Genomic DNA, 24487 nt, shown 5'->3' on the forward strand with positions numbered 1-24487 from the left:
TAACAATGACAGAACCTGGATACCAATAAGGCAACAGCTGATTCTGAAACCATTCTCGAAATGTTTTTCCTTTGATTTCTGCACGGTAGTCAGAAAGGCTTTTCGATTTTTCTTGTAGTGTGAGTTGACTTTCCGGCACAAATCCAGTAACAGCGGAACTAGCGTGACATATAATACGCCCTCCTTTTGCCACTAGAACTGTCAAGTTGCCCTGTCCCTCAGCTGTTTGCCAAATAAAATTGCCAGTGTGGTTCTGATTTACCCAAGTCTCATCCAGGTAATACACAGCTGACATTCCTTTTGATCTGACTTAATGCATCGTTCTTAGAAATGTCAGCCTAGCAACAGTACTATCACTACACTCCATTAAAACATTCCCGCCGTCACTGAATTTTATATGTTTCAATCCGGTAGCAACGTCACTTCTGTGGGGAACTCGGCTCCACCAAAAAATTCTAAAACCTTTCGAAATAAAACATCTTGCTCGATATCGTTGATTCCTGTTACCCGCTTTGGCACGCTATGTTTCTTCCCTGGAGACCGAAACTCCATATTTCAAGCTGCCTGCTGAGAAATCTGGCATCCTGGATGATTCATCTAACACTGCATAGACCAATACCGCCACAGAAAGCTACACTGCGTTCTTGCATCTTAGCAGCCTTGCACAATAGCGCACCTGAATCTGCCTCGCCTTTGAAGAACGATAGCAATGTCCCTTGCCTGTTTGTGAAACACTTAACGCCATTTAGGTGTTTCTGCCATTGTGACAAAACTCGCCGTACTCAGAGAATACCACAGTAATCAGTCAGTCGTATGTTCGCAGATGTAAAACGCGATCGATCGATCAAAAATGACAGACGTTCGCACAGTAAGGAACGTGGAAACGGAGTGAGCGCTTGACTGGCTAACTGCGCAGCTGTCTACAGCACATCCCTGGCCCAGAGGTCATCAGCGCTGTTGCGGACTACAATATTTTAATTATGATAGTTATAGTCCATTAATTACACTACTGGCCATTAAAATTCCTACACCACGAAGATGACGTGCTACAGACGCGAAATTTAACCGACAGGAAGAAGATGCTGTGGTATGCAAATGATTATCTTTTCAGAGCATTCACTGAAGGTTGGCGCCGTGGCGACACCTACAACGTGCTGACATGAGGAAAGTTTCCAACCGATTTCTCATACACAAACAGCAGTTCACCGGCGTTGCCTGGTGAAACGCTGTTGTGATGCCTCGTGTAAGGAGGAGAAATGCGTACCATCACGTTTCCGACTTTGATAAAGGTCGGATTGTAGCCTCTCGCGATTGCGGTTTATCGTATCGCGACATTGCTGGTCGCGTTGGTCGAGATCCAATGACTGTTAGCAGAATATGGAAACGGTGGGTTCAGTAGGGTAATACAGATCGCCGTGTTGGATACCAACGGCCTCGTATCACTAGCAGTCGAGATGACAGGCATCTTATCCGCATGGCTGTAACGGATCGTGCAGCCACGTCTCGATCCCTGAGTTTGGCGACATCGCGGTGAACGCATATTGGAAGCGTGTATTCGTCATCGCCATACTGGCGTATCACTCGGCGTGATGGTATGGGGTGCCATTGGTTAAACGTCTCGGTCACCTCTTGTTCGCATTGACAGCACTTTGAACAGTGGACATTACATTTCAGATTTGTTACGACCCGTGGCCCTACCCTTCATTCGATCCCTGCGAAACCCTACATTTCAGCAGGGTAATGCACGACCACATGTTGCAGGTCCTGTACGGGCCTTTCTGGGTACATAAAAAGTTCGACTGCTGCCCTGGCCAGCACGTTCTCCAGATCTCTCACCACTTGAGAACGTCTGGTCAATGGTGGCCGAGCAACTGGCTCGTCACAATACGCCAGTCACTACTCTTGATGAAGTGTGGTATCGTGTTGAAGCTACATGGGCAGCTGTACCTGTACACGCCATCCAAGCTCAGTTTGACTCAATGCCTAGGCGTATGAAGGCCTTTATTATGGCCAGAGGTGGTTGTTCTGGGTACTGATTTCTCAGGATCTATGCACCCAAATTGCGTGAAAATGTAATCACATGTCAGTTCTAGTATAATGTATTTGTTTCAATGAAAACCCGTTTATCATCTGCATTTCTACTTGGTGTAGAAATTTTAATGGGCAGTAGTGTACTTAAACCTAACTAACCAGGCAGGATTCGAACCTGCGACCGTAGCAGAAGCGCGGTTTAGGACTAAAGCGCTTAGTACCGCTCGGCCAGAGCGGCCGGCAACAGCCTAAAGATGAAACGGCGGCCGATCGGTTGCATTGGGCCTTCAAGGCCTTTTGCGACGGCATTTTTTTTTTAACACCGACATTTCAAGAATACTGTCGAAACAGCGATGCAAAATTTCAGCAAGTTGGGTTGTAAAATGAGTGTAAAAGTCAGCTTCCTGCACTCACATATTGGCTTCGTCACTGAAAATGGAGATGGAAAAGAAGACCGGGAAAAAAGGAAGAAAGTATGATGGTCAAGTGCTGGATGTTGAAGAGCGACAGTAAAGGTGAAGAAACTCTGAGAAAATCTAAAAAAGAAAAAGTTTTGTAATTCAGTGTAAATAGTACTCACAGTGTTGCTAAGAGAACTGTTTCTGATACATTGCCCGACAAAAAAAAATTGAAGCACCCAGCAGGAAGGAGGAAACACGGGTTGAGCCTATAAGTGATTTTACTCGTATTTCAGTGATTATAGTATCGATTCAAATTTACAGAGAACTAAGTGGTATGAGCCCACTTACTGGTATGACGTTGGAACTTCGCTGGCCTGGATGCACGCTCTGATTAGGTTGAAAAGAGGGTCATAAAGCCGTTGTATCTTCTGCAGAGGCAGAGATGGCGCCCAAATATTTTAACTGCCGTGTTGCAAACGACGTCAGGCGCCGACGCCGCACTGCAACACAGTGCCGTCGGGTTGGATGGCAGCTCAGCCCCTGTGACTACACGCCATTTGCAGCGCGACCTGCAGAACGTCTTCGCATACACCGGAACAAATCACAGAGAACGCGTACACAGGCGGGCAAAAATATTCAGACACTGGGAGTAATCAGAGAAGTAAACCTTAAATGTGTTTTTAACTCAAAATATATATTTGATTCTTTACAAATATGTAATACACATGTCAGTCTGAATATACGTGTAAAACAAGAAAAAATAAAATCGAAATATGCATTGGGCAAAAGTATTCAGATACTCAGCACTCAGTATTTGGTAATGCGTCCCTTTCTCTGGATTACAGCCCGCCGGCCGCTGTGACTGAGCGGCTCTAGGCGCTTCAGTCCGGAACCGCGCTGCTGCTACGGTCGCAGGTTCGAATCCTGCCTCGGGCATGGATGTGTGTGATGTCCTTAGGTTAGTTACGTTTAAGTAGTTCTAAGTCCAGGGGAACTGATGACCTCAGATGTTAAGTTCCATAGTGCTTAGAGCCATACGAACCATTTTAATTACAGCCCTCAGTCTTTGTGGCATGAAGTCAACAACCTTTTTCATTGTAACCGAACCGACATTCACCCATTCTTCTTCTATCTTTTGTGTTAGCAGAAGAGCCAACACCGTGTTACGAGTGGAGGCCGAAATGCACGCGTTTTAGCTCACGCAGGCTGGCGTGAGGAGGGAAGAACTATACTGACGCGAGGTCTGGAGCATGACAAGGAATGAGAACTCAGAAAGCGGACGTATTAGTTTGATACTTAACTTTAATCCATTAATGATGAACGTCGCTCTTGACGATACATGATTCACAATATTATCTGTTGAGAATACATTCTTAAAGATAGTAATTATAGTAACTGAATATGGCGCCTTGCTAGGTCGTGGTAACTGATTTTACTTTGTTGACAGAGCCACAACCTCATGTCTGCTTGTGCTTGAAGATGTTCTCTAAGTTCGGGAAACGGATCAAATTCGGGTGGGACCAAGTTGGGACTGTATGGGATAACTAGCAATGCATTATGAAACAAACTTGCATCGAAGGCGCGATTATGACAGCAGTGGTAATGTAAAGGACGAAAGCAGGGCATATAGCCAGGCGAGTGGACGGTAGACGAAAGAAAATTGCTTTGCTGGATTGGAAGAGAGAAAAATAACAAGCCAACGACCTAATGGTTGGTGAGGAGATTACATTAGATAACACGCAAGGGCAACGTAATGCCTATGACTGAAGACTGTTGCATGGGAAAGACTGGAAGAAGTCCTTTAGGTTGATTCACACTGGGCGTCAACAGAACGGAAAGCAACTTCATATCAGCTTTAAAAGGTCGTCTGTTTGCACTAGGCACAACGTCAACACGTCAGTTCTTGTGGACCACTACCGAACAATCAAAGTGAGTTTGAGATACCACCAGTGATATAAAAAGGCCGAATATACACTGCGTGAAAAAAAAAAAAAGCGCAGAGGACGGGAAGAGGAAACTAAACGAAACTTGAGAGGTTATGTAATGTTATTTCACTGATTATAAAGTCGAGTCAAATTTAAGAGAACTTGGGAATATGAGATCACTTATCACTTTTACTCCCTCTGGGCCAAATGCATACGCTAATTCGGTTGGCAAGGGTGCTATAAAGCCATCGCGTCCCCTCCTCAGGGAAGCTGGCCGACAAGTGTTGTAGCTGGTCCTTGATGGCCCAGATACTGCCATTGGGATGGTGTTGACGTCCAAGCTGGTTCCAGACGTTCTGTCGGGGACAAATGTGGTGATCATGCTACCAAAGGGATCACCTCAACATCAAGCTGACAGTTCATTGAGATATGTGCCTTACAAGGACAGGTGCTGTCCTGTTGAAAAATGACATGACGATACCACTGCATGAGAGAAAACTCTTATTTACCGTTGTTCCGTCGGAGTTCCCATAAAAACTACGAGCTATGGTCTGAAGTGATATCCGATCGCTCTCCACATGACCAGGAGTCAAACCGCTGTACCTCTTCAAAATATTTGGGAGAATGGAACCTCTCCTCAGGCTACCACTATACTCGCTGTCGATAGTCACCCACGGTACTGCAGAACCGTGTAAAGTATGTGTGTAGAACTATAAACGGATCCTACCCAAGGCTCGAGTACGTTACGTACCAAGAATGATGGAGATGTAACCCTTGTACGCAATTTCTGGTTAAGCCACCTCATGAACAAAATTATAAATTTAAAAATTACAGGGTTGCCACCAGCCCAAGCCCTTCCAAAAATTAAGCAAAGACTGAACTGAAAATTATCAGTTTAATTAAATTAAGAAAAACTAACAAGATGAACATCATTGTATGTCGTACATCAATGATCTTGTTTAATTACACGTGAATTCCTTAATCTTGAGACAGTAGACCGTTCACTTTGATTTTTCCTTCCATTTTTGTTCATCACAAGCAAGCAGATTAACTTTAAAAAAAATCATGGAATAGAAAATTAATTTGGAAAGAGGCATCAATGAGAAAGATAAAGGACTCTGAATTTATCTTTTAATTGGAACATTTATTTCATGACTGAATTTGATGCACATCCTATGAATACCCATGACTGGTGCCTGAATAAATAATTTAACTAAATAATTCGCAAATATGGTAGGACAGCGCAATGAAAACGAAAAAAAACCACTAGAGGAAGTGGAACACAATAATTCAATCATTACATCTACATACCTACGACAGAAATAGTTCAGAGAGATACCTATCACCATTGTGCTCATGCACTAGCTTGGGAAGAGATTTATCTGATTCGCAAGGTTTTGTAGAGTAGACATAGGACGTAGAAAACGCCCCTGCCGCTTACGAACGGCCAAACTTCTGAACCTGGTACATTTGATTAGGAGTTAACTGTTCAGAAATTAAACATTAAACCAAGCACAAATGTAAGAAATTTTAATGGTGCAACACCAGAATGATTTTGGTACCACGAAATAAAATTAACTCGGCAAGGCAGAACCCCTCCCCCAACCGTTTCAACTTACACGTGATCCGTTCAGAAACAAACCGTTACAAACATTTCCTCTACGCGCACAAAAAACTGATATTTTACCGAAATTGTAACACAGGAAAAAAATTAAACTGGTAATATGAAAACCTACTGCAGTGCAATAATAGACCAGAAGGATCATCGGTTGCCAAACACGAGGTATTAGACGAACACAAAAAGAAAATAGCATCTTCCACGAAACCATAGAAAATTAGAACAATAAAAATCACACTTGCTCGAAAACTCTATTATTCTCACGTTCACCCGAAGTTATGCTGACTAGCTACTCCTAAACATATTCACTGCTAGAAATTCCACACCATGATGTCCAAAAGGAACAAAGCAACTCCCGCGCTTTTAATTTCAACCACATCCTCGCCGATTCTTTTTTACAAAATAATTACGCCACTCTCCGAAAATACATAACTACACACGCTTCAGTTAAGCTGAAATACTTAAATATTCCATGAGTTAACATAGGGAAGTTCTAATTCGACCTACTTCCTATCAGCAGAAACCTTCTCTAGGAGCTACGAACTGTACTCACCAACCGCTAGCTACAGAGTGTCCTTTCTCCACCGAGCTTCGCCTAACTACTGGTGCAACGGAAGCTACCAGAGAGGTAGGCTTCCGCCACCAACCTGACAGACAAACCAACCTCAGACTAAAAGGGGTAAACCTCTCTGTCCAGATACTGGGATCCTAAGTCGGTCATCCTGCGCTACCCTCCAAACGAGAAGCAAGCATCACCTGCTTCTAGCAGACGACAACCAACTCAGCGCCCCCCACAAACGAAACCCGAAACAACACGTAAAAACACTCATTCAGTATCATTCACGCACACAAAAGGTGGGGTGAAGGGAAAACGTAATAAATACAGGTCATGAATTCCTATGGAACATAAAAAAAATCAAACCTAATATCATTTAATAAGCTTTAGTTTGATTGCTCAGTCTTTCTGGGAGAGTTAATAAATTAAACCGCAATCAGGCGATGGACAGAATACAATGCACAGAATCCAGTGAGACAAACATCTTATGAAACGACACCGCAGAGACGTTTCAACCGTAATTCACTGTTGAGCACCATGTAATGCCATTCGTCAGCACCTCAAGCTTCCCGATCACAGCACCAATGCAGACGTAGCCTTTGTGCTGTGCTGTCTATGTCAGCCTACGCATGGAACTGTAAATCCTGTAATCCTTCTGACAACTTGTATTAGGATGACCGGAGCGGGTGACGTGGTCGCGGTTGTAGGGCGTTGCTGGGTAGAAGAAGGTGGCTGTTTTTAGCAATCTTCCTCTTTATTGTTGGTTCTTCCAATACATTCTCCGGTAGCTCACCCCCTCCACTTGTGTTGTGGTGGAGACGTGCAGATGCGCGCAGCCCGGGGAACACGACGGCGTGCTCGGTCAGCGGCTGCGCAGGCGGTAGGAGGTTAGCAGCATAAGGCCCGGACTAGCTCGCCTCCTGCAGACACTGCAGCTCGTGACGACGCCGGGAGTCGCTGGTGCAGCAGCGGGCAATGCCCTCTGCTGGCCAGTCCTCGGGGACAGCGTCACTGATGACGATGTTGTAATAGCGACCGAACGCCCAATCGGTCGAACCGATGCCGACGCCCACCTCTGATGCCCTTAAATAGTGCAGACCGCTGCTGAATCCGCCAGTTACGCTGTGCCATGTTTATTAGAATGTTCTCGATGAGTTGGCTAACGCAACCGCACCACATGCGGACCGCGTCTGCGTAATTATGCTAATGCCGCGTTCCGGCTGTTGATGGCTGCCGTGCACGTACACACATACTGACGCTCTTTAAAAAACTGTGTCACCTGCATAACTCGCCGGCCAGCCTTCGTCCGCCGTCTGCCGTGAGGCTGGCGCATCGTGCACTGACACACACTAAATCACAATTTCGCACCGTATTACCTAAAAATAACCCCTTATCCTCTACAATCCCAAGTGCGGCTGCTGCTACTCTTCGATCAATGATGTGGAAAGATACAGAATGGTGCAGGTAGTCTGTTACTTGTTCTCGGATGGCAGGCACAGGAATGAAGGAGTTACAATGTTACTGGTGCACAATACGGCGATTCTCACTGGTCGGCTGGAACCTTGACGACGAATATGTCCACTGTCACGTTGCCATGCAGTCCAATATCGGGCCTCTGTCACTTTCGAATGCCCCACAAATCTGGATATTGCACGATTCGACCAGCTGCCCAAATATATAGCAGCAGTGGGGCGTCTCACAGGCTCTGTCAGGTGCTGATAACGTTGCCCCACATGAGTGCACAGCGTCCCCACGTCCTTCACAGTGATCATCCAACGATCTTGCGGACATTATTAATAGTAACCCCAGACTTTTTGCAGGTGATACAGTTATCTATAACGCAATACAGTCTGAACGAAGCAGTACAAATATTCAGTCATACCATGATAAGATTTCAAAGTGGCGCAATGACTGGCAGCTTGCTTTAAATGTGCAAATATATAAAATTGCGCACTTCATAAAAGAAAAATCGTATGAATATAACGTTGGAGAGTCACAGGTGGAATCTGCAAACTCATACATATACACACACATCAAAAACGTTTTGCATCAGCCCAGTTCCCAGAACACCTGAAGATAGACGTTAACTGTGGATATTGTTATCACAGACACAGTCCCTTTGACTGTTCAGAGATGTCACTAAATCCGCCCAATGAAGTAAACAACCGTGCATGAGCAGCGCCTATTAGACGGAGCCGGCCGAAGTGGCCGTGCGGTTAAAGGCGCTGCAGTCTGGAACCGCAAGACCGCTACGGTCGCAGGTTCGAATCCTGCCTCGGGCATGGATGTTTGTGATGTCCTTAGGTTAGTTAGGTTTAACTAGTTCTAAGTTCTAGGGGACTAATGACCTCAGAAGTTGAGTCCCATAGTGCTCAGAGCCATTTATTAGACGGAGGGCGTCCGACAGCTGACCATTTCCTGGCGTTCCCACCAGGAAGGAGGTGCACGGCTCGTGTTGTCTGTAGTTCAACCAGGCCTAGACGGTCAATACCGCGGTTCGATCGTGTCCGCATTGTTACTTCGTGCCAGGAAGGGCTCTCAACGGGGGAAGTGTCCAGGCGCCAAGGAGTGAACCAAAGCGATGTTGTTCGGACATGCAGGAGATACAGAGAAACAGGAACTGTCGATGAGTAGATGGCATGCTTCGCTCAGAGCGCCGAAGGGCTACTACTGCAATGGATGACCGCTACCTACGGATTATGGCTAGGAGGAACCCTGACAGCAATGTCACCATGTTGAAGAATGCTTTTCGTGCAGCCATAGGACGTTGTGTTAGGACTCAGACTGTGCGCAATACGCTGCATGATGGGCAACTTCAGTGCCAACGTCCATGGCGAGGTCCATCTTTGCAACCACGACACCAGGCAGCGCCGTACACATGGACCCAACACCACGCCAAATGGACCGCTCAGGATTGGCAGCACGATCTCTTCACCGATGAGTGCCGCATATGCCTTCAAGGAGACAATCATCTGAGACGTGTTTGGAGGCAACCCGGTCAGGCTGAACGCCTTATACACACTGTCCAGAAAGCGCAGCTAGGTGGAGGTTCACTGCAGTTTTGTAGTGGCATTATGTGGGGCCGACGTACGGCGCTGGAGGCCATGGAAGGCGCCGTAACGGCTGTACGATACGTGAACGCCATCCTCCGACCGATAGTGCAACCATATGGGCAGCATATTGGCGTAGCATTCGTCTTCATGGACCACAATTCGCGCCCCCATCGTGCTCATCTTGTGAATGACACCTTCAGGTTAACGACATCACTCGAGTAGAGTGGCCAGCATGTTCTCCAGACATGAACCTTATCGAACATGCCTGGGATAGATTGAAAAAGGCTGTTTATGGACGACGTGACCCACCACCCACTCTGAAGGATCTACGCCGAATCGCCGTTGAGGAGTAGGACAATCTGGACTAAAAGTGCCTTGATGAACTTGTGGATAGTATGCCACGACGAATACAGGCATGCATCAGTACGAGAGGACGTGCTACTGGGTATTATAGGTACCGGTGTGTACAGCAGTCTGGACCACCGCCTCTGAAGGTCTCGATGTATGGTGGTACAACACGCAATGTGTGCTTTTCATTACCAATAAAAAGGACGGAAATGATGTTTATGTTGATCGCTATTCCAATTTTCTGTACAAGTTCCGGATCTTTCGGAACGGAGGAGATGCAAAACTTTTTTTGATGTGTGTACTAGGGTGTAACTCTTAGTAGAGACATGAAGTGGAACGATCACATACGCTCAATACTAGGTACAACAGGTTATTCGTAGAATGCCAGGGAAATTCAGTCAGTCTAGAAAAGAGATTAAAAATCACTCGTACAGCCCATTCAACAGTAATACTCAAGTGTGTGTAAGGGACCCATACAAAATAGGACTGGCATGGTATACTGAGAGTATACAGAGAAAGGGAAAACGAACGGTCACAGGCCTGTATGACCGGCTGGAGAGTGTAACTGAGATGTTGAAAGAACTGAACTGGCGCACTCTTGAAGAAAGACGGAACTGTCCCGAGAAATTCCATTAACAAAGTTTCAAGAATCAGCTTTAAATGATGACTCTAAGAATATACTACAAACCTCTACGTATCGTTCTCTTAGAGATCGTGAGGATAAGATTAGATTAAGTACAGCGCTTACAAAGCGTTTGAACAATCATTTTTCCCGCGCTCCATACGTGAATGGTTAGGGAGTAAGGCCTAATAACCGGTATAGTGAGACGTACCCTCTGCCGAGCCCTTCACAGTGGTTCGCAGAATATAGATGTAGATGTAGACAAACTCACCTCAGTAAACCTGTTTTCGAGAAATCTTTTGCTACCATTTCACAAACTTGCAAAGTGCTGCAATGTTCACTGCACAGTGGTGTCTAGCAGACTGCACATATAGAGATACTACGTTAGAGTTAAGGAACTGTGACGATTAAGTTTAATACTGGCCAAAGTTGCATTCTGAACGGATGTTCTTGACGAGCTGATGAGAAGTGAAGCAACAGGAAAAGTGTCGTCTAAATATATCAATATGTAGACATTTATTTGCCAGAGAAATTATGTGGATAAAAAAACACAAAATAATATTTAGAAAGCAACTGAAGAAGGTTTAATCGCAATTTGAGGTAAATTTTTTCTTGCTACCGATTCCCGTGGTTCCGTCAACGATGGACAGTTTTAAATACTTTTGGTTCCGTTTAGTCCGTTTCCGTCATGTGTGAATCGACTTCTTTCGGAAACGAATGTCAAATGGTTGACCGTAATAACGATCCACGTAAGGGTGAAAGCATATTGCTAGTTCTGTTTTAATTTTAAATTGTGTATTATTTTCTAAAGGTACGTAGTTGAAACATTGTATGATAAGCCATGCATACGCAGATCTGAAAGTATAACTTCAATACAGAAACGAACACTGACACGACTCTTACCTGTAACTCTGGAGATCTCCGATACTGAGGTGGCCACCAGCAGCTTTTATGTCCTTTGAAAGGTGGTCACCCAGCTCATCTGATGAGAGTGCCTGGGAACCTAACTGAGAAGCCAATTTTAGCGTCCTTGCGAGATACACGTTCCGTATCGTATCACCTTCCTTTGCTACTTTTCCTGTCGACTGATTTTTGTAAATGTCACTGAAACACAACATGGGACACTATTATTTCACAATACTTAGTAACAGCAGAAAGGGGAAAAATAGTACGTAACATTACAGTGGTATGAAATTTTGGAATTAAAGACCTTCAGATAGACTGATGAGCAAAAATATTTTGACCACTGTCCATTGCAGGCTGAATGATGCCTAGTGGAGTTGCGGGCATGTGGCTGGTAAGGTAGGCGGAGAGGAGACGAACTATATGGGCTGCAACTGGGGAAATCCACTGGAAAAAGCCACTTTGAGAAGGCGGATTATTATGGATCGGCGCTTGGGAACGAGTATCGCGAAAACCTAATTAAATGTTCGCGAAATACTTCCATGAGTATTTATTGAAAGCATTGGAAGGACGGTGAACCACGAGTAGGCGACAAGGTGTTGGGCGTCCATGTCTCATCACAAAGCATGGAGATACCAGAGTAGTCCACTTAGTAAAATAGGGTAGGTGGCACGACCTGCAGCAGATCTGACGGTAGAGTGTAGGGTCCAGTGTTTCGGAGCACACTGTTCAGCGCGCATTGTTGGACAGCGGACTCCGCAACAGACGACTCCAACCTTTTCCCATGTGGACGCAAAGACATCATCAGTTACGATTGCGTGGACATGCAATCATTGAGCTTGGACCATGGATCAGTGGACGAGACGCCTGACCGGATGGATCAAGTTTCTTGTTGTACCAGGTCGATGGTGGTGTCCGTCTAGACTGTCATCCAGGCTGCTCTGCACATGAAACGCGCCATGGACGCAGCCCAGTGGGGACAGTATTCATCTGGTCTTCCAAGGGGCCTATGGCAGTAATAGACCGCACGATGACAGAGGTGGCCTGCATGAACATTATTACGGAATACTTGCATCCCTTTATGCTTGATGTCTCCCTGGGCAATGGCAGTATCTTCCAGTGTGGTAACTGTCCATGTCACAAGACCAGGACCATGTTACAGTCATCTGACGATGGCGATAATGATGTCACTTGATGTCGTGGTCACCAAATGGACCTGTTCTGAACCCTATGCAACACCTCTGGGATGCTATTGAACGCTCACCAACAGCCAGCCCATAATTCACTGGAATTGCTTGGCCTTAGTCCTCAGTCTCCTGGTGCCATGTGCCTCCAGACAAATAACGACTGATCGACTCCTTGTCACGCAGAATCGCTGCTCTACTGTGTCCCAAAAGAGGACAAACACAATATTTAGTAGGCGTTTGAGCTGTGTTGGCTCTTATCAAGAATGTGTATGGCTACACTCTTTGAGCATTAACAAGCAATGGCTTCGCACATGGTGGCACAGAGGGCGTCCGTGACAAGTAGCGAGCCTTTTGGAGGTGTACTGGGCTCGCGTGGAAGTCTGTCCGGCGGTCAAGGAGGAACAAGATGGTAGGGCACCTTCTAAGCAGTTCTTGGCAGAGTGCACGGTATGCTCATTGGGGCCACGTGGACGTGAGGACAGTAGGCAAAGTGGGCAGCCGTACATCAGGTGAGGGAATCATCGGTTCTTGGGGTGCAGCTAAAGGACAATTGGTGTACCAGATGCCACTTGGGACAGCACCTGTTCAATCAGAAAGAACTCAACATGGTGAGCTCATTTCAAAACGTCACATGTTTCTGTGCACTTGTACCGCAGCGCTGACTTATCTGTCTAATTCCATGTATTGGTCCTTACCTCCCCCCCAATGACTTGCAGTCGGTTTTGTTACATCGTGTTCGTTATTCATTCCGACTGACTTGAAAAGAGTGGATTATTCATCGTTTCATGTTAAATGACTTCCACCCAGAATTTGTTGTAATGATCGCAGGTCGGAATTAAATGTTTTTATTATAACATTTTAAATTGCTCATTTATTAGTTTGAGTACTGGGATGAAAGAAGAGAATAGAGCTGAGTCGCAGAGCTGGTTTGATCTTGTTCAGTGATTTTCATTATGCGAAGTGTTTGTAATTTGTCTTAGTTGATACTGTACATTTGCTTAGTTCTGTCATATGTCGCAACGAAGCGTCTTACATGACTTGTTGGAGGCACATGTCATTCGATTCTACAAAGGGTCACTGTGGAGATGCGCATACGTACAGTCCTACACCAATGAGCCAGATTTTCACTTGAGGGCTTAATGTGTGCTGAAGTGAAACTTCCTGACAGATTAAAACTGCTCGCCGAACCGAGACTCGAATTCGGGACCTTTTTCTTTTTAAGGGCAAGTGCTCTACTAGCTGAGATACCCAAACACGACTTACAGCCCTTCCTCACAGCTTTACTTCTACCAGTACCTGATCTCTGTCTGCTGTGAGGAAGGTTCGTGAGTCGTGCTTGGATAGCTCAGTTAGTAGAGTCCTTGCCTACGAAAGGAAAAGGTACCGAGTTCGAGGCTCGATCCATCTCACATATTTAATCTGTCAGGAATTTTCGTTATGACACCTACTTAGAAACGTTTTGCTCCACCTTTGGAACGAAATGAAGCAGTAATTCTCCGTGGCATGGTTTGAACATATCCCCGGCAGGTGTCTGGAGTTATGTGTCACCGAATGTCTTCACTCAGTCAAGGAATTCCCGTAAATTTTGGGCTGGTGGCTCGTGGGGGCAGGGCTGGTGCTCCATAGTGTCCCGATGTGTTGTATCGGTTCAAATAAGGCAAGATTCTGGCTTTGTGACACGGACAGTTATCCTCCTGGAAGATGCCGTCCCTGTCATGGAAGGTATCAAGCATGAAAGGATTCATGTAGACCGCACAAAGGCCACAGCTGTAACGGTGCCTTCGATTGCTACCAAAGTCCCTGTGAAAGTCCAAGTGAACGTCACTTGTAGCCCAATACTGCCCCGCAGTCCTGTGTCCTCGTCGGGGTGGGTATTTGAGCACCCATTCTTTTGGATACCAGCGTACCTGGACACAATTGTCGACCTGGTGTAACAAGAAACGTGATTCATATGACTCAGCGATGCATCCACTGATTCATGGTCCAGTCTCAATAATCCTGTACCCACTGCAAATCGTAATTGACGATGTCGCTGAGATGTAGAGGTGGTCTGCTGCAAAGCCCCATGTTTAGCAACATGTGCTGAACAATGTTCTTCGAAACGCTCGTGCCGGCACTAGCATTGTACTGTGCCGTCATATCTGCTATAGATCGCATCTACCCTGTCTTACAGAGCGAGCGAGCGAGCCTCCAACCTCCACGTTTAGTGACGAGGCATGACCGTCCAACACCTTGTCTTCTACTCGTGATTTCACCATATTTCAAACACTCATGTGCGTGCTCTCGACAGTCCAATGCGAACACTCCATCAGCTTCGCTGTTCCGAGATGCTCGCTCCTAGGTGCGATCCATAACAATCTGCTGTCCGTCAAAGTCACTTACGACATTGCATTTCCATATCGTCGCTAGAACTATTCTGCATTCATCTCTCCTTCGCTTACACACTTTCCTTACAGCGTCACGTGCCCGCAAGAGAGTCTGAATCTCGCGGTGGGCAGTGGTCATTATGTTTTCGATCATCAATGTATCTCGCTGACGTCAGTTTGTTGTAGATTTATACAATGTACTTTGTGCTTGCATATGATGATCTCTTTGGAGATCGCTGTACATCTACATCTTCGTCTACATGGATACTGCGCAAATCACATTTAAGTGCCTGGCAGAGGGTTCATCGAATCACCTTCACAGTTCTCTACTATTCCAATCTCGTATAGCGCGTGGAAAAAATGAATACCTACATCTTTCCGTACGAACTCTGATGTCCCTTATTTTATCGTGGTGATCGTTCCTCCCTACGTTGGTCGGTGTCAACAAAATATTTTGGTATTCGGAGGAGAAAGTTGGTGATTGGAATTTCGTGAGAAGATTCCGTCGCAACGAAAAACGCCTTTCTTTTAATGATGTCCAGCCCAAATCCTGTACCATTTCTATGACACTCTCTCCCATATTTCGCGATAATACAGAACGTGCTGCCCTTCTTTGAACTTTTTCGATGTACTCCGTCAGTCCTATGTGGTAAGGATCCCACACCGCGCAGAGGACGGACAAGCGTAGTGTAGGCAGTCTCCTTAGTTACTTAGTGGGTCTGTTACATTTTCTAAGTGTCCTGCCAATAAAACGCAGTCTTTGGTTAGCCTTCCCCACAACATTTTCTATGTTTTCCTTCCAATTTAAAGTGTTTTGTAATTGTAATACCTAGATATTTAGTTGAATTTACGGCTTTTAGATTAGACTGATTTATAGTGTAACCGAAGTTTAACGAGTTCCTTTTAGCACTCATGTGGATGATCTCACACTTTTCGTTATTTAGGGTCAACTGTCACTTTTCGCACCATTCAGGACGGCCGCTGTGACCGAGCGCTTCTAGGCGCTTCAGTCTGGAATCCTTCCTCAGGCATGGATGTGTGTGATGTCCTTAGGTTAGTTAGGTTTAAGTAGTTCTAAGTCTAGGGGACTGATGACCTCAGACGTTAAGTCCCATAGTGCTCAGAGCCATTTGAGCACCATTCACATCTCTTGTCTGTGGGAATTAGCACTTTTTTTCACTAACATCGTTAGTGCGAAACTCTGCATGCTTTTTTCCTTGACAAAATGCAGATTGCACATAGTGAAGTCCAGGATGTGTGTATGTGTGTGTGTGTGTGTGTGTGTGTGTGTGTGTGTGTGTGTGTGTGTGTGTGTGTGTGTATGTGTGTGTGTGTGTGTGTGTGTGTGTGTGTGTGTGTGTGTGTACGTGCGTGCGTGTGGTTTTCGCAAGTTACATATCTATGGCATATCGGAATCGGAGCATTTATTCAGTTGTACTGAGAAAGTCCTGCTTGACATAACCAAATATATACTGATTAAAATAATTCGGTCTACTGTATAGTGCTGCGCGGGATTAGCCGAGCGGTGTAAGGCGCTGCAGTCATGGACTGTGCAGCTGGTTCCGGCGGAGGTTCGAGTCCTCCCTCGGGCATGGGTGTGTGTGTGTTTGTCCTTAGGATAATATAGGTTAGGTAGTGCGTAAGCTTAGGGGCTGATGACCTTAGCAGTCTCATAAGATTTCACACACATTCGAACTTTTTTCTATTGTACAGTGGTCAGATTAATTTCTTGGAGATATCCAGCGTTTCGTCACCATTTTCTGAGGATATCTTAACGTGGGACTGTAGGTTCTATGAAGGTCCGACTCGCAATTTAGCTCGCTACGAGGAATAAGAGGTCTACCTAACGACTGTTTCCGAGCATAACTTGCAGGCAGGATGCAAAAGAGCTATTGCATGTAAATAGCCGACTAGTCTGGTACTCTTTGACTACTCGATCAATGATCAATCACAGGAGTCAGTCAGAGGCTACAGAGTGATTTAGACCTGGCCAAGACTGGTATTTATTTGTAGAATTCCAAGGGAGCACAATTCACCAGCGAAGAAGATCAAACACAAAACACTCGTTCCACCAATTTATTAATATTGTTTGGTGATCCAGAAACTTAGTTAGATTAACAGAATAAATACGGAAGATTCACAGAAACACTGCGAGTTTTTCTGCCTCGTCAGTATCGAATGTTTCACAGAAATACGTAGTGAACATACTTCGACGGAATACGCCGAAAGATGGTTACTGTGCATCGCATGTGTTTTCCGAGAACATGCGTTCTGGTACGAGTCTTCGAAAATATCTCAGCCGTAGAATAAGGATTAAAAAGGACCGTAGAGAGCAGGTGCAGTAGTCAGTTTCACTACTGATGAAGACGGTACAACTGGCGTTGAAACATTGATTTTTAACACACAACTGACGTGTTTAGAACATAGGAAGTATTTTGTATAGCTTACCGTTAGCGAACAATGGGACATTTGCTCTCAGACTTTGCAGGGTTTTGTTTCAGGCATCAGTCATCTTTCAAATACAAGGTACTTTTTTCCATTTGTGTCATTTGTGTCTGAATTCTCGCTTTTGGCAGCATATTAACAACACTAAAGAAAACATACAAACATACAAAGAGAGACAGAGAGAAAAGAGCTATTACCTCAAATTTGGGTCTGATAATATCATTCCTGAGTGCTTTGCTAAGTTTTTAGCAAGATCTGGACTAACTTTGAATCCATTTGCAGACAGCTCAATTGCTGCATCAAACAACATATTCCAGGGTAATTTGCCATACTTTTGATGAACTTCCCACAGGCCGGGTAACGTACCAGGAACTGCGATAGATTCTGCACCTGTTGGTTGAATATGGGAACAGTGTTAAAATCATGTCGCTCAACATAAATTACGAGATAACACTGACTGTTTACCAAGTGCCGAATATTATTTCCTTCCATAAAACGAAGTACACATTAGCAAAGAAAACGAATGTACCTTTAATGCCATCAGCAAAGAAACAGTAACAGGCACGACAATTTACAAAGTTACTTTTCGCTTCGAGCAGAACACAAACAAGCTACATATCGCATACTAATCTGCAGAGTTAATGAAACCCTGCTTAACATAAATAACAATCACAAGGAACTCATTACAATAAAACAAATAGCTGTAGTCCCTATACGTGCTGCTGAACTAGACAGCCTTACAAAGAAGTTAAAAAAATAGCTCGCAATGCAAAGGCAATTGCTACGCAAAAACAAGGAAATACGCTGCCTACATACCCATAGAAAGATCTCTCAGAAAATAAGTAACATTAGTGATAACATTATTGATTACGTAAATCATTATACACTCACGTTAAAAAAACGGGGCACCATGAACGACTAGAGATACGATGTTCATAGTCACAAGACATGTACATTAGTATGTTCTGCGGAAACATTTTCGATTGGCGGCAAGTCTGGTAATCTGACGCGCCAGGGCAAAAAGCTGACATTCTGTGACAAAAAGAAGGCAGGTGTTCGTGGAGCAACATATGGCCGTGCAAATGATAACACAGTATCTTTCTTGGATGTTTTAGTTATGATAATGTCAAAAAAAATGGATCAAATGACTCTGAGCACTATGGGACTTAACGTCAAAAGTCATCAGTCTCCTAGAACTTAGAACTACTTAAACCTAACTAACCTAAGGACATCACACACACCCATGCCCGAGGCAGGGTTCGAACCTGCGACCGTAGTGGTCTATGGTAAGTCCGTTGGAAGTTTCGAATATAAACTTTTTCAGAAGGTAGGACATACGGACAGATATTTGCATAAAAATTCCAATCACCATCCACAACAAAAGAGAGGTGTCATTAAACGGATATTGGAACACCTGCACGCTGAAATAAAACATCTGAAGCAGGCCTTCGAAAAAAATGGCTACTCAGGAAAAAATAAAATAGTTTCTCTCCCTTCTATTAAAAGAAAAGATTTTATAGAAACATGACATCAGACCGGTCTTTAGCCTAACAAAGAAAATAAGTCAAGTACTTCGATCTGTGAAGGATAAACGCCCCCCTCTGTCGACATATGGTGTATACAAAATTCCGTGTGTGTGTGGTGAAGTTTGTATTGGAACTACGAAGAGGAGTGTAAATACACTGCCAAAAGAGCACAAAAGTCCTTGCCCAGTAGGAAAAATAGAGAAATCAGCTGTAGCGGAGCATGCTCTTCAGTCAGGAAACCACGAAGTTTTCTGAAACAGAAATTTTATGTAAAACGTCAAATTATTATCCACGACCATGCAGAGAAGGCAATGAAATTTATAAGCATCAGGATAATTTTAATAGGAAGCAGGAGGCACTGAAACTTAGCGACATATGGACAGTAGCTCTGCACAATCGCTGGACAGTTTTATCTTCGACAAGACGACAATCGACGGTTAAGTTTTATCTTTGACCAGGATTATCTCTGCTCATCACGTATTACTTTGACCACGCCCCCTTTCCTACAGTATACATGTCGCTCTCGGACGTCCGACCGGTCAGTCGGCAAGACTCAGCGGAGGAGCTCCTCTGGGGATGTCCAGCGCAGTCATGGTCGAAACGTCAAGAACAGGAGAGTTTGTTGGACGACGACCTCACATCCCGAAAGGCTTAGCGCTGTATGCCTCGTGCGTGTGCTGTCACTGTGATGCGGCTCTCGCTGTCTGCAGGAAACCAAAATGCGGCCATCACATTCAAACAAATACACCACTGGCCATTAAAATTGCTACACCACGAACATGACGTGCTACAGACGCGAAATTTAACCGACAGGAGGAAGATGCTGTGACATGCAAATGATTAGCTTTTCAGAGCATTCACACAAGGTTGGCACCGGTGCCGACACCTACAACCTGCTGACATGAGGAAAGTTTACAACCGATTTCTCATACACAAACAGCAGTTGACCGGCGTTGCCTGGTGAAGCGTTGTTGTGATGCCTCGTGTAAGGAGGAGAAATGCGTACCATCACGTTTCCGACTTTGATAATCGTCGGATTGTAGCCTATCGCGATTGCGGTTTATCGTATCGCGACATTCCTGCTCGCGCTGGCCGAGATCCAATGACTGTTAGCAGAATATAGAATCGGTGTGTTCAGGAGGGTAATACGGGACGCCGTGCTGGATCCCGACGGCCTCGTGTCACTAGCAGCCGAGATGACAGGCATCTTATCCGCATGGCTTTAACGGATAGTGCAACCACGTCTCGATCCCTGAGTCAACAGATGGGGACGTTTGCAACACAACAACCATCTGCACGAACAGTTCGACGACGTTTGCAGCAGCACGGACAATAAGCTCGGAGACCATGGGTGCGGTTACCCTTGACGCTGCATCACAGACAGGACCGCCTGCGATGGTGTACTCAACGACGAACCTGGGTACACGAATGGCAAAACGTCATTTTTTCGGAAGAATCCAGGTTCTGTTTAGAGCATCATGATTGTCTCATCCGTGTTTGGTGACATCGTGGTGAACGCAGATTGCAAGTGTGTATTCGTCATCGCCATACTGGAGTATCACCAGGCGTGATGGTATGGGGTGCCACTGGTTACACGTCTCGGTCACCTCTTGTTCGCATTGACGGCACTTTGAACAGTGGACGTTACATTTCAGATGTGTTACGACCCGTGACTCTACCCTTCATTCGATCCCTGCGAAACACTACATTTCAGCAGTATAATGCATGTTGCAGGTCCTGTACGGGCCTTTATGGATACAGAAAATGTTCTACTGCTGCCCTGGCCAGCGCATTCTCCAGATCTCTCACCAACTGAAAACGTCTGGTCAATGGTGGCCGAGCAACTGACTCGTCACAATACGCCAGTCACTACTCTTGATGAACTGTGGTATCGTGTTGAAGCTGCATGGGCAGCTATACCTGTACACGCCATCCAAGCTCCGTTTTTACTCAATGCCCAGGCGTATCAAGGCTGTTATTACGGCCAGAGGTAATGGTTTCTCAGGATCTAAGCACCCAAATTGCGTGAAAATGTAATCACATGTCAATTCTAGTATAATATATTTGTCCAGTGAATACCCGTTTATCATCTGCATTTCTTCTTGGTGTAGCAATTTTAATGGCCAGTAGTGTAGAATCTGGATTCGTCCGAATACGCTATCTGATACATTCCTGTCCCTAGTGACGTCGTTCCATGCACCATTGCCGTCTAGCATATTTCTGCAATTCCGTCAAAGGTAGGCGGAGAAGTGCACGACGCGCCCGTAACCCATGCAGTAATAAACGGCGACGGGCTTCACCTCTGATAGTGTACGATGTGAAACTTCCTGACAGATTAAAACTGTGTGCTGGACCGAGACTCGAACTCGAGACCTTTGCCTTTCGCGGGCAAGTGCTCTACCATCTGAGCTACCCAAGCACGACTCTCGACCCGTCCTCACAGCTTCAGTTCTGCCAGTACCGCGTCTCCTACCTTCCAAACTTCACAGAAGCTCTGGCAGGAAGGGAGGACGCAGATCTTTCCCACAATGCCACTCGGATGAGGTGTCAATCTCTTCGTGGGGTGGTCTGAATGGTGCGACCTGGCCCACTTCGTCGTGTTCTACGGCCTTCTGTGAACCATTCTGCACATACCCACTGCACTGCCGAAACACCTCGTCCACCACTAGCTGTAATTTCCCGGGTGGATGCATCACATTTTCTCATGCCAATAATGCTCCCTCTTTTAAACTCACTGGTTTGATCGTACGGTTCGCGCATACGTCCGCAGGGCATCCTGCGCTACTGCTCGAGTCACACTGATCCATTACCTTCAGTTTATAGCGACAACAAGGGCCGCAGGCACATTTTACCAGTAGGAAGTGCTACGCCGCGATATCGATGTTGACCTTGAACCTGCGGGCTAACGTGGTTCAAATACTAATCATTTCTGCAGAACATACTAATGTACAAGTGCTGTGAATATGATCATCATATCTATAGTCGTTCAAGGTGTTCTGTTTTTTTCTGGACATAATTTTAGTTTTCTTAGCACACTGTACATCCCGTCAGGCCTGACGGGCACAATGCAAAAACACACACACATATAAAGCTTGTATAAGATAATTTACAATAATGACATCGGACAAAAGAACGTGCCAGTCTCTTCCGCAGGAGATATTAGGCTAATACCGTGTAGCACATCCGCTAACCGTGAAACTGGCCTCATATGGTAAGGAAGAGAGTCCATAGGTTTGTTCAGGTTGCTGTATCCTCCTGAAGCCGCTCATTAATGATTACGTTCCGTATGGTTACGACACTACAGGGATGTTGATTGCGTTTCTTCACTCAATTCCGCAAGTAGTTCAAGATATTATGTATGGGATTTAGAGCGGATGATTTAGCGGGACCGTCGGGGTGCCGTGGTGCCTAAATTCATGTCAAACCAGAGACGTACGCTTTCTGCACTGTCAAGACGGCTATTGTCATTCCGAAATACATCAATGTTTAAAGCATATGCATCGCGAACGTATGGAAGAAAGGGTAACGCTTGCTCACCCAGAATACTGAAATAAACATCCTGGTTCCTGTTCTCGTTAACTCGAATGAATGGGGCCAAGTGATGATATGAATGACACTCCAAAAACATCACAGAACCACCTTCGGCCTGAACTATACCTTTCAGTCATAGCAGGTTAAACGCCTATTGGTCCGTCGCTGCATTTGACGCGTAATATCATTAGGAAAGAGGCGAAATCGCGACTCATCAGACCAAACTTGACGAATCTACTGAGTTGTGTGATGGCTGGTTCACTGAAGACTTGCAGCTTTACACGTCGTTACAATTTAAACGACTCCAAATGTCCAATGTATGTAGCTCCCCTCGTACCGTTCACTCGGGAACTGGTTGCGATGGAACTGTATTCACTAACGGAAGAAATTGTTGTTTAATTTGAAACGTTTTGTCACTGACAGAGACATGTGGGTTCGCGAGGTGGCAGGGGGCGGGCTGGAAACTGGAGTACTCTGTTTATATTCACTACCGGATTCTTGTACACTTCTAGAAGTGATTTCCCGTGATTTGGGCTATGCGTTTCATTTAACCGATTGTAGCTTTACGCAGTAGATGGCAATAAGACAGTACTACAGCTTTAGCAATTGCTGTAAAACTTTGATTGGCACAGAAAGCTTGGAGTTTACCTCCTTTTCCCCCTTACCCTCCCCACTGCGCCTGGATAAATTTTTGCAAACGCCCATTTTTTATTTTATTTTGTGCGTCCAGTTCGTTACCACCGAACTGAGGAGCAAATCTCCATTGTTATGGAAAGAGTCAGTACACGAGACCGATGTGAGACACTTTAATAATCGGTAAGATAAAAATTACATGAATCGCTCGCAGATGAGAAGCTGTTGAGTAAAGACTCTTCAAGTTGAGTTGGCAGTTGATGGTTGGAGAGACGACATCACATTTACAGATATTCTGCGTAAACGAGTTATGTTGTCCACTGATGCATCGTATATATGGAACGTGATAATCCCTTCAGCATCAACTAAGGCCTGAAGATCGCGCGTTGAAGCGCAGAAACTGGTAGCAACACAATAAATAAGATCATAAGGAGAGCCGTAGGCGTTTCATTTTCTTACAATATTCTCATTCATTCTGTAAATATGTCCGTAGAACTTTAATTTCCTCTTTCTAATTGTAGCTGTCATTGTTTCTACGGTTTTGTGTAGATTTTCATTTCTCCTATTCGCTCGGTTATTAGATTTGTTCTTTCGTGGTCATAAATTTTTTCTGATTGTTTTCCTTTCTTTCATCTCATCTTTTCTTTTCTTTTCTTCTTATTCACCTCTTTTATTCGCGGTCAGGTATTTAGACCAGTAAAGTGCTTCCGGTTTAATTTCTATTGCGTAGTGTTTAATTTTTTCCTGGAATGAAACTGATCTTTTATTATATTGGTTTTGGGTGATTTGTATGCTAATTCCATTTTCTTCGATCTTCCCTTACCTGTGGTGTTATCTAATCCATTTAATTGTACCCATTCTCCCAGATACTTTATTTTATCGACTCTTTTGATGTTTCCGTTTTGGATTTGTATACATTTTTCTCTGTTGTGTCTGTGTTCAGTGTATTCTGTTTTCTTATATAAGATATTAGTAATCCGGTTTTAGCTGCAATTTCGTGAAGTGTTTCTATCGTTATCTTTGCATCTGTTTTATCCTAAGAAATTACTGCAATATAGCCAGCAAAAGCGAGCCATTTCACCTCAAATCTTCCTCTTCCTTGTCCTGGATGGATTCCTTCGCTGTTTTTCTCCGTAGCTCTTTATCCCAGTCTCTCATGACTTTATCTAAGATCAGACTGAAGAGAATTGGTGAGAGCACATCGCCCTGCCGAACACCTATGCTAATTCCGAAGGTTTCAGAAACTTCCCCTCGAAATTTAGCTTTTCAAGTTGTGTCTTTGAGTGGCCGTTCAACTAGTTGTCTTGTGGTTTTGTCGACAGCTGTTTCTTCCAGTGTTAGG

At 44.9% G+C, this 24487-nt stretch overlaps 1 protein-coding gene across 1 annotated transcript in view; it reads right to left on the reverse strand.

Moving 5' to 3' along the window:
* LOC126456570 (uncharacterized) overlaps positions 1-24487 on the reverse strand; it is a gene marked incomplete at its 3' end in the record, with an annotated part of 67324 nt that overhangs the window by 41220 nt on the left and 1617 nt on the right. The window contains exons 2-3 of the mRNA XM_050092320.1: positions 17653-17845; positions 11458-11658 (exon numbers count right to left, since the gene is read on the reverse strand). Of these exons, the coding sequence (XP_049948277.1) occupies positions 11458-11658; positions 17653-17845 (394 nt within the window). The remainder of the gene's footprint in view (positions 1-11457; positions 11659-17652; positions 17846-24487) is intronic.

This window comes from Schistocerca serialis, chromosome 1 (assembly GCF_023864345.2).
Source record: "Schistocerca serialis cubense isolate TAMUIC-IGC-003099 chromosome 1, iqSchSeri2.2, whole genome shotgun sequence".
In the NCBI taxonomy this organism is placed as follows: domain Eukaryota; kingdom Metazoa; phylum Arthropoda; class Insecta; order Orthoptera; family Acrididae; genus Schistocerca; species Schistocerca serialis.